At 45.2% G+C, this 14529-nt stretch overlaps 1 protein-coding gene across 2 annotated transcripts in view; it reads right to left on the bottom strand.

Annotated features, from left to right (window-relative positions):
* LOC106611461 (DDB1- and CUL4-associated factor 5) overlaps positions 1-14529 on the bottom strand; it is a 75911-nt gene that overhangs the window by 2391 nt on the left and 58991 nt on the right. For both annotated transcript variants that reach the window (XM_082955815.1, XM_014211675.3), the window contains exons 7-9: positions 5086-5152; positions 3839-3966; positions 5-151 (exon numbers count right to left, since the gene is read on the bottom strand). In XM_082955815.1, the coding sequence (XP_082811941.1) occupies positions 5-151; positions 3839-3966; positions 5086-5152 (342 nt within the window). The remainder of the gene's footprint in view (positions 1-4; positions 152-3838; positions 3967-5085; positions 5153-14529) is intronic.

Below are 14529 nucleotides of genomic sequence, written 5' to 3'. Positions count from 1 at the left end.
TTACCTGTGAGATGTAGTCGTGCCTCAGGCCGCTGCCGCTGTTCAGCACCAGGCTGATATACTCCTCATGGCTGTACAGACTCCTGGACTTATTCTCCACACAACCATCCAGGTCACCCAGACTCTCTGTCTGCTGGTAGGGGCTCCACGCCTGGGGGAGGGAGGAAAGAGGAGGAGAGAGGAGAGGAGACAAGGCAGAGGTCAGGTTTAGAGAGCCTGTATCATCTAGGCCTGTATCAGCTTTCACACTTCTGGTACAGGTAGGAGAGAGACTAGAGCTGCCGTAGGTAGGGGAGAGACTAGAGCTGCCGTAGGTAGGGGAGAGACTAGAGCTGCCGTAGGTAGGAGAGAGACTAGAGCTGCCGTAGGTAGGAGAGAGACTAGAGCTGCCGTAGGTAGGGGAGAGACTAGAGCTGCCGTAGGTAGGGGAGAGACTAGAGCTGCCGTAGGTAGGGGAGAGACCTAGAGCTGCCGTAGGTAGGGGAGAGATCTAGAGCTGCCGTAGGTAGGGGAGAGACTAGAGCTGCCGTAGGTAGGGGAGAGACTAGAGCTGCCGTAGGTAGGAGAGAGACTAGAGCTGCCGTAGGTAGGGGAGAGACAGAGCTGCCGTAGGTAGGGGAGAGACAGAGCTGCCGTAGGTAGGGGAGAGACAGAGCTGCCGTAGGTAGGGGAGAGACCTAGAGCTGCCGTAGGTAGGGGAGAGACCTAGAGCTGCCGTAGGTAGGGGAGAGACTAGAGCTGCCATAAAGGAGACAGAGCTGCCGTAGGTAGGGGAGAGATCTAGAGCTGCCGTAGGTAGGGGAGAGACTAGAGGTGCCATAAAGGAGACAGAGATGCCGTAGGTAGGGGAGAGACTAGAGCTGCCGTAGGTAGGGGAGAGACTAGAGCTGCCGTAGGTAGGGGAGAGACTAGAGCTGCCGTAGGTAGGGGAGAGACCTAGAGCTGCCGTAGGTAGGGGAGAGACCTAGAGCTGCCGTAGGTAGGGGAGAGACCTAGAGCTGCCGTAGGTAGGGGAGAGACCTAGAGCTGCCGTAGGTAGGGGATAGACCTAGAGATGCCGTAGGTAGGAGAGAGACCTAGAGATGCCGTAGGAAGGGGAGAGACCTAGAGCTGCCGTAGGTAGGAGAGAGACTAGAGCTGCCGTAGGTAGGAGAGAGACTAGAGCTGCCGTAGGTAGGAGAGAGACTAGAGCTGCCGTAGGTAGGGGAGAGACTAGAGCTGCCGTAGGTAGGGGAGAGACTAGAGCTGCCGTAGGTAGGGGAGAGACTAGAGCTGCCGTAGGTAGGGGAGAGACAGAGCTGCCGTAGGTAGGGGAGAGACAGAGCTGCCGTAGGTAGGGGAGAGACCTAGAGCTGCCGTAGGTAGGGGAGAGACCTAGAGCTGCCGTAGTTAGGGGAGAGACCTAGAGCTGCCGTAGGTAGGGGAGAGACTAGAGCTGCCATAAAGGAGACAGAGCTGCCGTAGGTAGGGGAGAGATCTAGAGCTGCCGTAGGTAGGGGAGAGACTAGAGCTGCCATAAAGGAGACAGAGATGCCGTAGGTAGGGGAGAGACTAGAGCTGCCGTAGGTAGGGGAGAGACTAGAGCTGCCGTAGGTAGGGGAGAGACTAGAGCTGCCGTAGGTAGGGGAGAGACCTAGAGCTGCCGTAGGTAGGGGAGAGACCTAGAGCTGCCGTAGGAGAGAGACTAGAGCTGCCGTAGGTAGGGGAGAGACTAGAGCTGCCGTAGGTAGGAGAGAGACTAGAGCTGCCGTAGGTAGGGGAGAGACCTAGAGATGCCGTAGGTAGGAGAGAGACCTAGAGCTGCCGTAGGTAGGGGAGAGACCTAGAGCTGCCGTAGGTAGGAGAGAGACTAGAGCTGCCATAAAGGAGACTAGAGCTGCCGTAGGTAGGGGAGAGACTAGAGCTGCCGTAGGTAGGGGAGAGACTAGAGCTGCCGTAGGTAGGGGAGAGACTAGAGCTGCCGTAGGTAGGGGAGAGACTAGAGCTGCCGTAGGTAGGGGAGAGACTAGAGCTGCCGTAGGTAGGGGAGAGACTAGAGCTGCCGTAGGTAGGGGAGAGACTAGAGCTGCCGTAGGTAGGGGAGAGACTAGAGCTGCCGTAGGTAGGGGAGAGACTAGAGCTGCCATAAAGGAGACAGAGATGCCGTAGGTAGGGGAGAGACTAGAGCTGCCGTAGGTAGGGGAGAGAGAGAGAGACCTAGAGCTGCCGTAGGTAGGGGAGAGACCTAGAGCTGCCGTAGGTAGGAGAGAGACTAGAGCTGCCATAAAGGAGACTAGAGCTGCCGTAGGTAGGGGAGAGACTAGAGCTGCCGTAGGTAGGGGAGAGACTAGAGCTGCCGTAGGTAGGGGAGAGACTAGAGCTGCCGTAGGTAGGGGAGAGACTAGAGCTGCCGTAGGTAGGGGAGAGACTAGAGCTGCCGTAGGTAGGGGAGAGACTAGAGCTGCCGTAGGTAGGGGAGAGACTAGAGCTGCCGTAGGTAGGGGAGAGACTAGAGCTGCCGTAGGTAGGGGAGAGACTAGAGCTGCCATAAAGGAGACAGAGATGCCGTAGGTAGGGGAGAGACTAGAGCTGCCGTAGGTAGGGGAGAGACTAGAGCTGCCGTAGGTAGGGGAGAGATCTAGAGCTGCCGTAGGTAGGGGAGAGATCTAGAGCTGCCGTAGGTAGGAGAGAGACCTAGAGCTGCCGTAGGTAGGAGAGAGACCTAGAGCTGCCGTAGGTAGGAGAGAGACCTAGAGCTGCCGTAGGTAGGAGAGAGACTAGAGCTGCCATAGGTAGGAGAGAGACTAGAGCTGCCGTAGGTAGGAGAGAGACTAGAGCTGCTGTAGGAGAGAGACTAGAGCTGCTGTAGGAGAGAGACTAGAGCTGCCGTAGGTAGGGGAGAGACCTAGAGCTGCCGTAGGTAGGGGAGAGACCTAGAGCTGCCGTAGGTATAGGAGAGACTAGAGCTGCCGTAGGAGAGAGACTAGAGCTGCTGTAGGTAGGAGAGAGACTAGAGCTGCTGTAGGTAGGAGAGAGACTAGAGCTGCTGTAGGTAGGAGAGAGACTAGAGCTGCTGTAGGTAGGAGAGAGACTAGAGCTGCTGTAGGTAGGAGAGAGACTAGAGCTGCTGTAGGTAGGAGAGAGACTAGAGCTGCTGTAGGTAGGAGAGAGACTAGAGCTGCTGTAGGAGAGAGACTAGAGCTGCTGTAGGAGAGAGACTAGAGCTGCTGTAGGAGAGAGACTAGAGCTGCCGTAGGGGAGAGACTAGAGCTGCTGTAGGAGAGACTAGAGCTGCCGTAGGGGAGAGAGTTGATGATGAACCAACACATCTTCCCTCGACACGCTCATCAACAGGGGACAGATGGCGAAGGAGATGAGTCGTCTGTCTTCACCTCAGGCCCTGTGATTGATGAGGGACAGTGAGTTATGACTGAAGACCTGAGAGTCATACAGGATGGGAAACCACCTAGTGAGGAATGCCTGGGCGTTACTACCGTTGCCTTTTCAGAGGGTGTAGGAGTAGAAGGGCTGAGGTAATGATTCTGATGGCACGCTGAGCACCCAGTCGATTTCTCCTTTTCTTGCAACGAACAATTACCTTCAAGATTCTGTGCATTTTCTAAGTACTCGAACAACCGAACCGATGAACTTTAAAATCACGACGATGTCATCAACAGATGTTCATGATGTAACGTGGATGATTTCACGAACCACTGATGAACCAATCATTGTACCAAGTCATTATACACATCGAGTCATAAAACCCACCCACGACCTGTGATTTGAATGATTATTAAAACTGTAATAATAATAATAATAATAATAATAATAATAATAACCTACGACCTTAACTACGTACCTTGATGACCTTCTCGACCCCGGAGGAGCAGATCATACTGGTGCTTGGGTTGAACCGGACTTGGTTCACGATGGAACGATGACCCTTTAGGACCATGGACGCTCCGTTCACCACACGACCTGGGCCTCCTGGAAGGGCGAGACGGAATAGTAGAGATATTTGTAATCTGTAACCACGTTTCCATCCAAACATTTCATGCGGATGAATTACCTGACGTATAAAGAAAAGCCACGACTGGGCTGACTGGAAACATGAAATGACGACATACAAATATATTCGTTCGACGTGGAGGGATCTTTTTGTGTCCGGCAAAACGTATTACGCGAGAAATGGCAGAAACGCCTTTATGCGTAAATATTGGTATAATAACTGTCATATTGAAGTAAACTTGGGAGTCACGCGATGACATGTTGTCTGGTCCTTCCACTATGACTCGGGAAACCATGCAGTTTATTAGGCTACAGATGAAATGAGTTGTGAACTTCACAGGTTGATGAGCTTGATGCTGCTTTCTAATAAATATCCAGGGTGTTATTCTGGTGACATGATGGTCGATGCTTGGCTGCCATTTGACAAATACAAATAATAAATATCGCTCTTATCCATAATAGTCTCATCATGTAGGTAGCCTACTGTCTCTGAGCTGTTGGCTAGAGGACACATTTCACTGTCTCTGTGAGCTGTTGGCTAGAGGACACATTTCACTGTCTCTGTGAGCTGTTGGCTAGAGGACACATTTCACTGTCTCTGTGAGCTGTTGGCTAGAGGACACATTTCACTGTCTCTGTGAGCTGTTGGCTAGAGGACACATTTCACTGTCTCTGTGAGCTGTTGGCTAGAGGACACATTTCACTGTCTCTGTGAGCTGTTGGCTAGAGGACACATTTCACTGTCTCTGTGAGCTGTTGGCTAGAGGACACATTTCACTGTCTCTGTGAGCTGTTGGCTAGAGGACACATTTCACTGTCTCTGTGAGCTGTTGGCTAGAGGACACATTTCACTATATAAAAACGCAAAACCATCATTAGAGTTTAAAATGTCATGGAAACCCATTTAACATGAGAATATAACAGCAGAAGTCATTTTTATGTGGAATACGTATCACAAAAAGCCTTTTATCCACAAAAAAAGTGTGTTTCCTGGAAACCTCTGGTGGGGAAATTTGCATATTGTTTAATCTGTCACAAATTGGACAAACTTAGCTATTGACACAAGAAAAACTGATACGGAAACACACACACACACACCTGCTTCAGGATCCTTTGGGATTCTCCACATATAAAGGTTGAAGTCATCTGATCCAGACAAGACGTACTGGAGGAGGACAACAAAGAGATTAACATAGAGGCATCTCAAAATGACCCCCCTATTCACAATGTAGTGCACTACTTTAGTCCGGAGCCCTGCTGCATAGGGAACAGGGGGGTATTAGGGACTCACTGTAAGACAACGTCATCTATAAAACACATGTTAAACCATTACATAAATGTTCTCTGTCCCCTGTTGATAAAATCAAAAAAAAGAAAAGCTTGTTATCAACAATTAATCCTCAAAAATAAAAAACTGCAAAGATAGTCAGGGAACATCTAAACTTAAAAACATTAAGGCCAGTCCATTTCGAGATAAGAGTCCATATTCATAAAGCGCCTCCGAGTCAGACTGCTGATCGAGGATCAGTTTAGTGTTGTATTTTAGATCATAATGAAAAAGATTACAGACAAGATCTGATCCTACATCAGCACTCTTAACGCTTTATGAATCCGGGCCTAAATCCTCGGGGGAGGGGGATTTTTTGTTGTTGCCGTTTTTACATTTATTTAAAAAAAACCTCAAGGATCCAGTTGTAGAAACAGTAAAACAGGCCAGCACAGTTACATACGGAGACAGAAGAATTTATGACAAATCTCTTCTCCGAGGGAAGATAGAAGTTTACACCTCATCTCAAATTCTACAAAACACACTGAGCAGAAATATGTGTGGTGTCTGTTGCCAGGCAACGAGGAGCCGAGCCAATGAAGCCAGAAGAGAAGAATGATCCAGAACGAGCCAAAGACTGCATCTGAAATGGAAACCTATTCCAGATATAGTGCACTACTTTGGACCAGGGTAGGGAACAGGGTGCTATATGGGTGGCAGGTATTGTCTCTCTCACTAGGGTCCTTATATATCTACTAACTAGTGACATCACTAGGGTCCTTATATATCTACTAACTAGTGACATCACTAGGGTCCTTATATATCTACTAACTAGTGACATCACTAGGGTCCTTATATATCTACTAACTAGTGACATCACTAGGGTCCTTATATATATCTACTAACTAGTGACATCACTAGGGTCCTTATATATATCTACTAACTAGTGACATCACTAGGGTCCTTATATATATCTACTAACTAGTGACATCACTAGGGTCCTTATATATATCTACTAACTAGTGACATCACTAGGGTCCTTATATATATCTACTAACTAGTGACATCACTAGGGTCCTTATATATCTACTAACTAGTGACATCACTAGGGTCCTTATATATCTACTAACTAGTGACATCACTAGGGTCCTTATATATATCTACTAACTAGTGACATCACTAGGGTCCTTATATATATCTACTAACTAGTGACATCACTAGGGTCCTTATATATCTACTAACTAGTGACATCACTAGGGTCCTTATATATCTACTAACTAGTGACATCACTAGGGTCCTTATATATATCTACTAACTAGTGACATCACTAGGGTCCTTATATATCTACTAACTAGTGACATCACTAGGGTCCTTATATATCTACTAACTAGTGACATCACTAGGGTCCTTATATATATCTACTAACTAGTGACATCACTAGGGTCCTTATATATATCTACTAACTAGTGACATCACTAGGGTCCTTATATATCTACTAACTAGTGACATCACTAGGGTCATTAGGAAGCCTGTGGTGACATCACTAGGGTCATTATATATCTACTAAATAGTGACATCACTAGGGTCCTTATATATATCTACTAACTAGTGACATCACTAGGGTCCTTATATATCTACTAACTAGTGACATCACTAGGGTCCTTATATATCTACTAACTAGTGACATCACTAGGGTCCTTATATATATCTACTAACTAGTGACATCACTAGGGTCCTTATATATCTACTAACTAGTGACATCACTAGGGTCCTTATATATCTACTAACTAGTGACATCACTAGGGTCCTTATATATATCTACTAACTAGTGACATCACTAGGGTCCTTATATATATCTACTAACTAGTGACATCACTAGGGTCCTTATATATCTACTAACTAGTGACATCACTAGGGTCATTAGGAAGCCTGTGGTGACATCACTAGGGTCATTATATATCTACTAAATAGTGACATCACTAGGGTCATTAGGAAGCCTGTGGTGACATCACTAGGGTCCTTAAATATCTACTAACTAGTGACATCACTAGGGTCCTTATATATCTACTAACTAGTGAGATCACTAGGGTCCTTATATATCTACTAACTAGTGACATCACTAGGGTCCTTATATATCTACTAACTAGTGACATCACTAGGGTCCTTATATATCTACTAACTAGTGACATCACTAGGGTCCTTATATATCTACTAACTAGTGACATCACTAGGGTCATAAACAGGCCTGCGGTGACCCCAGGGAGGGGAGGGGAGCCCCAGGACACATGTCAAGTAGAACTGTAATCATTTCCGGCACTAGCCTTTTTGGAGTCTCTAAGCAAGACCGTCACCTTGACAACAAGTAGTCAGGGGCCAGTCGCACAGAACAGAGAAAGCACTAGTGAATGTAGCTGAAGTCATTCCATATCACCTCCTCCCACAGGCCTAAACTTCTCCCTCTCGCTTTGTTTAACTCTGGTCTCAACACGCCACTGGTAGATTCCAGCCTGCTGCAGCACAGTTGTGTTATTTTAGTGTAGAAGGGTCTTCTGTAGCGAAGATCTCCCCTGACAGCACCGCAGCATATTGTGAACATAAACTACACATGGTTTCAGAGTGAAATCATGTCTCATACGAAGAGGGGGGAGCCTAATGCCAAATTGCATCCTATTCCTTACATAGTGCACTACTTTTGACCAGAGCCCTGGACACTATGTAAGGAATAAAGGTGCAAACAAGGTCTGGGGAGAAGCTGGAATCGGGGTGCAGACAAGGTCTGGTGAGAAGCTGGAATCGGGGTGCAGACAAGGTCTGGTGAGAAGCTGGAATCGGGGTGCAAACAAGGTCTGGGGAGAAGCTGAGGGAAGAGTCTTGGCTAGAGATGCAGGGCTTCTGTGTTCATTTTACATTTACATTTAAGTCATTTAGCAGATGCTCTTATCCAGAGCGACTTACAAATTGGATCTGTTCATCACTAGGAGACAGAAGGGCTTCATTAAGGCCTCAACTTTCACCATTACACTCTGGACTACCTCCCAACTGGTTCCCTATATTGGGCTACGGACTAAAATTGGGAATGGTCAAATGTAGTGCACGGTATAGGGAACAGGGTGCCATTTGAGACGGACCCCTGAGCCTACTGCAGAGTTCCTTCAGGAAAACCCAACTTTATAATGTCTCTGTGGAGAAGCGTCTCTACAAAACAGACTCTCGCTCTTCCCAGAATAGAAAAAATAATAATAATAAAAAACACTAAAAATTGGGACGTTGACTTTCTTGGTATGCCCGAAAACAGACCGGTCTGTGGTTTAGATAGTACGAGTGTTATCTAGCGACACAAAGGTTGAAGGTCAAAGTCCCACAGGGATCACATCCTCATACTGAACATGTACTCACTGTACTGTAAGTGTCTCTGCTAATTGGTATATACCGTACCAGTCAAAAGTTGATACCAACTCATTACAGCGTTTTTCTTTATTTTTACTATAAAACTATGAAATAACACATATGGAATCATGTAGTAACCAAAAACAAAGTGTTAAACCAATCATAATATATTTTATATTTGAGATTCTTCAAAGTAGCCACCCTTTGCCTTGATGACAGCTTTGCACACTCTTTGCATTCTCTCAACCAATAAGGTAGGCTGGTATACAGAAGATAGCCCAATTTGGTAAAAGACCAAGTCCATATTATGGCAAGAACATTTCATTATGACTTTAAGACATGAGTCAGTCAATACGGGAAATTTCAAGAACTTTGAATGTTTCTTCAAGTGCAGTCGCAAAAACCATCAAGTGCTATGATGAAACTGGCTCTCATGAGGACCGCCACAGGAAAGGAAGACCCAGAGTTACCTCTGCTGCAGAGGATAAGTTCATTAGAGTTACCAGCCTCATAAATTGCAGCCCAAAGAATTGCTGCAAAGAAACCACTACTAAAGGACACCAATAAGAAGAAGAGACTTGCTTGGGTCAAGAAACATGAGCAATGGACATTAGACTGGTGGAAATCTGTCATTTGGTCTGATGAGTCCAAATTTGACATTTTTGCTTCTAACCCCCGTGTCTTTGTGAGATGCAGAGAAGGTGAACGGATGATCTCTACATGCGTGGTTCCCACCGTGAAGCATGGAGGAGGAGGAGGTGGTGTGATGGTGCTTTGCTGGTGACACTAAGTGATTTATTTAGAATTCAAGGCACACTTAACCAGCATGGCTACCACAGCATTCTGCAGCGATACGCCATCTCATCTGGTTTGCTCTTAGTGGGACTATCATTTGTTTTTCAACAGGACAATGACCCAACACACCTCCAGGATGTGTGAGGGCTATTTGACCAAGAAGGAGAGTGATGGATGCTGCATCAGATGACCGGTGGACACTGAGTGTAAAGCAACAGTTCTATAGGAAAACAGAAAGCTTTGAGATGGTCACAAAGGCTGCTTCCCAGAGGGCACCCTATTCCCTATATAGTGCACTACTTTAGACCCTATTCCCTATATAGTGCACTACTTTAGACCCTATTTCCAATATAGTGCACTCCTTTAGACCCTATTCCCTATACAGTGCACTCCTTTAGACCCTATTCCCTATACAGTGCACTCCTTTAGACCCTATTCCCTATACAGTGGACTCCTTTAGACCCTATTCCCTATATAGTGCACTCCTTTAGACCCTATTCCCTATACAGTGCCCTCCTTTAGACCCTATTCCCTATATAGTGCCCTCCTTTAGACCCTATTCCCTATATAGTGCCCTCCTTTAGACCCTATTCCCTATATAGTGCACTCCTTTAGACCCTATTCCCTATATAGTGCACTCCTTTCGTCCATATACAGTGCACTACTTTAGACCCTATTCCCTATATAGTGCACTCCTTTACACCCTATTCCCTATATAGTGCCCTCCTTTAGGCCCTATTCCCTATATAGTGCACTCCTTTAGACCCTATATAGTGCACTCCTTTAGACCCTATTTCCTATATAGTGCACTCCTTTAGACCCTACTCCCTATATAGTGCACTCCTTTAGACCCTATATAGTGAACTCCTTTGGACCCTATATAGTGCACTCCTTTAGACCCTATTCCCTATATAGTGCACTCCTTTAGACCCTATTCCCAATATAGTGCACACCTTTAGACCCTATTCCCAATATAGTGCACTCCTTTAGACCCTATTCTCTATATAGTGCACACCTTTAGACCCTATTCCCTATATAGTGCCCTCCTTTAGACCCTATTCCCTATACAGTGCACTCCTTTAGACCCTATTCCCTATACAGTGCACTCCTTTAGACCCTATTCCCTATATAGTGCACTACTTTAGACCCCATTCTCTATATAGTGCACTCCTTTAGACCCTTATCCCTATATAGTGCACTACTTTAGACCCTATTCCCTATATAGAGCACTCCTTTAGACCCTATTCCCAATATAGTGTACTCCTTTAGACCCTATATAGTGCACTCCTTTAGACCCTATTCTCTATATAGAGCACTAATTTAGACCCTATTCCCTATATAGTGCACTCCTTTAGACACTATATAGTGCACTCCTTTAGAACCTATTCCCTATATAGTGCACTCCTTTACACCCTATATAGTGCCCTCCTTTAGACCCTATTCCCAATATAGTGCACTCATTTAGACCCTATTCCCTATATAGTGCACTCCTTTAGACCCTATTCCCTATATAGTGCACTCCTTTAGACTCTATTTCCTATATAGAGCACTCCTTTAGACTCTATTTCCTATATAGAGCACTCCTTTAGACCCTATTCCCTATATAGTGCACTCCTTTAGTCCCTATATAGTGAACTCCTTTGGACCCTATTCAGTGCACTCCTTTGGACCCTATTCCCTATATAGTGCTCTACTTTAGACCCTATTCCCTATATAGTGCACACCTTTAGACCCTATTCTCTATATAGTGCACTCCTTTAGACCCTATACCCTATATAGTGCACTCCTTTAGACCCTATTCTCTATATAGTGCACTACTTTAGACCCTATTCTCTATATAGTGCACTCCTTTAGACCCTATTCCCTATATAGTGCACTCCTTTAGACCCTATTCCCAATATAGTGCACACCTTTAGACCCTATTCTCTATATAGTGCACTCCTTTAGACACTATTCCCTATATAGTGCACTCCTTTAGACCCTATTCCCTATATAGTGCCCTCCTTTAGACCCTATTCCCTATATAGTGCACTCCTTTAGACCCTATTCCCTTTATAGTGCACTCCTTTAGACCCTATTCCCTATATAGTGCCCTCCTTTGGACCCTATTCAGTGCACTCCTTTAGGCCCTATTCCCTATATAGTGCACTCCTTTAGACCCTATTCCCTATATAGTGCCCTCCTTTAGACCCTATTCCCTATATAGTGCCCTCCTTTAGACCCTATATAGTGCACTCCTTTAGACCCTATTCTCTATATAGAGCACTAATTTAGACCCTATTCCCTATATAGTGCACTCCTTTAGACACTATATAGTGCACTCCTTTAGAACCTATTCCCTATATAGTGCACTCCTTTACACCCTATATAGTGCCCTCCTTTAGACCCTATTCCCAATATAGTGCACTCATTTAGACCCTATTCCCTATATAGTGCACTCCTTTAGACCCTATTCCCTATATAGTGCACTCCTTTAGACTCTATTTCCTATATAGAGCACTCCTTTAGACTCTATTTCCTATATAGAGCACTCCTTTAGACCCTATTCCCTATATAGTGCACTCCTTTAGTCCCTATATAGTGAACTCCTTTGGACCCTATTCAGTGCACTCCTTTGGACCCTATTCCCTATATAGTGCTCTACTTTAGACCCTATTCCCTATATAGTGCACACCTTTAGACCCTATTCTCTATATAGTGCACTCCTTTAGACCCTATACCCTATATAGTGCACTCCTTTAGACCCTATTCTCTATATAGTGCACTACTTTAGACCCTATTCTCTATATAGTGCACTCCTTTAGACCCTATTCCCTATATAGTGCACTCCTTTAGACCCTATTCCCAATATAGTGCACACCTTTAGACCCTATTCTCTATATAGTGCACTCCTTTAGACACTATTCCCTATATAGTGCACTCCTTTAGACCCTATTCCCTATATAGTGCCCTCCTTTAGACCCTATTCCCTATATAGTGCACTCCTTTAGACCCTATTCCCTTTATAGTGCACTCCTTTAGACCCTATTCCCTATATAGTGCCCTCCTTTGGACCCTATTCAGTGCACTCCTTTAGGCCCTATTCCCTATATAGTGCACTCCTTTAGACCCTATTCCCTATATAGTGCCCTCCTTTAGACCCTATTCCCTATATAGTGCCCTCCTTTAGACCCTATATAGTGCACTCCTTTAGACCCTATTCCCTATATAGTGCACTCCTTTAGACCCTATTCCCTATATAGTGCACTCCTTTAGACTCTATTTCCTATATAGAGCACTCCTTTAGACCCTATTCCCTATATAGTGCACTCCTTTAGTCCCTATATAGTGAACTCCTTTGGACCCTATTCAGTGCACTCCTTTGGACCCTATTCCCTATATAGTGCTCTACTTTAGACCCTATTCCCTATATAGTGCACACCTTTAGACCCTATTCTCTATATAGTGCACTCCTTTAGACCCTATTCCCTATATAGTGCACTCCTTTAGACCCTATTCTCTATATAGTGCACTACTTTAGACCCTATTCTCTATATAGTGCACTCCTTTAGACCCTATTCCCTATATAGTGCACTCCTTTAGACCCTATTCCCAATATAGTGCACACCTTTAGACCCTATTCTCTATATAGTGCACTCCTTTAGACACTATTCCCTATATAGTGCCCTCCTTTAGACCCTATTCCCTATATAGTGCCCTCCTTTAGACCCTATTCCCTATATAGTGCACTCCTTTAGACCCTATTCCCTTTATAGTGCACTCCTTTAGACCCTATTCCCTATATAGTGCCCTCCTTTAGACCCTATTCAGTGCACTCCTTTAGGCCCTATTCCCTATATAGTGCACTCCTTTAGACCCTATTCCCTATATAGTGCCCTCCTTTAGACCCTATATAGTGCACTCCTTTAGACCCTATTCCCTATATAGTGCACACCTTTAGACCCTATTCTCTATATAGTGCACTCCTTTAGACCCTATTCCCTATATAGTGCACTCCTTTAGACCCTATTCCCTATATAGTGCACTCCTTTAGACCCTATTCTCTATATAGTTCACTCCTTTAGACCATATTCCCTATATAGTGCACTCCTTTAGACCCTATATAGTGCCCTCCTTTAGACCCTATTCCCTATATAGTGCCCTCCTTTAGACCCTATATAGTGCACTCCTTTAGACCCTATATAGTGCACTCCTTTAGACCCTATTCCCTATATAGTGCACACCTTTAGACCCTATTCTCTATATAGTGCACTCCTTTAGACCCTATTCCCTATATAGTGCACTCCTTTAGACCCTATTCCCTATATAGTGCCCTCCTTTAGACCCTATTCCCTATATAGTGCCCTCCTTTAGACCCTATTCCCTATATAGTGCCCTCCTTTAGACCCTATATAGTGCACTCCTTTAGACCCTATTCCCTATATAGTGCACTCCTTTAGACCCTATTCTCTATATAGTGCACTCCTTTAGACCCTATTCCCTATATAGTGCACTCCTTTGGGCCCTATTCCCTATATAGTGCCCTCCTTTGGACCCTATTCCCTATATAGTGCCCTCCTTTAGACCCTATTCCCTATATAGTAACCTCCTTTAGACCCTATTCCCTATATAGTGCACTCCTTTAGACCCTATTCCCTATATAGTGCACTCCTTTAGACCCTATTCCCTTTATAGTGCACTCCTTTAGACCCTATTCCCTTTATAGTGCCCTCCTTTAGACCCTATTCCCTATATAGTGCCCTCCTTTAGACCCTATTCCCTATAAAGTGCACTCCTTTAGACCCTATTCCCTATATAGTGCACTCCTTTAGACCCTATTCCCTATATAGTGCACTCCTTTAGACCCTATTCCCTATATAGTGCACTCCTTTAGACCCTATTCCCTTTATAGTGCACTCCTTTAGACCCTATTCCCTATATAGTGCCCTCCTTTGGACCCTATTCCCTATATAGTGCACTCCTTTAGGCCCTATTCCCTATATAGTGCACTCCTTTAGACCCTATTCCCTATATAGTGCCCTCCTTTAGACCCTATTCCCTATATAGTGCCCTCCTTTAGACCCTATATAGTGCACTCCTTTAGACCCTATTCC

Source organism: Salmo salar, chromosome 09 (genome assembly GCF_965601325.2).
Source record: "Salmo salar chromosome 09, fSalSal1, whole genome shotgun sequence".
In the NCBI taxonomy this organism is placed as follows: domain Eukaryota; kingdom Metazoa; phylum Chordata; class Actinopteri; order Salmoniformes; family Salmonidae; genus Salmo; species Salmo salar.
The sequence above is the reverse complement of the archived record's forward strand: the minus strand, read 5'-3'. Positions and strand labels throughout refer to the sequence as shown.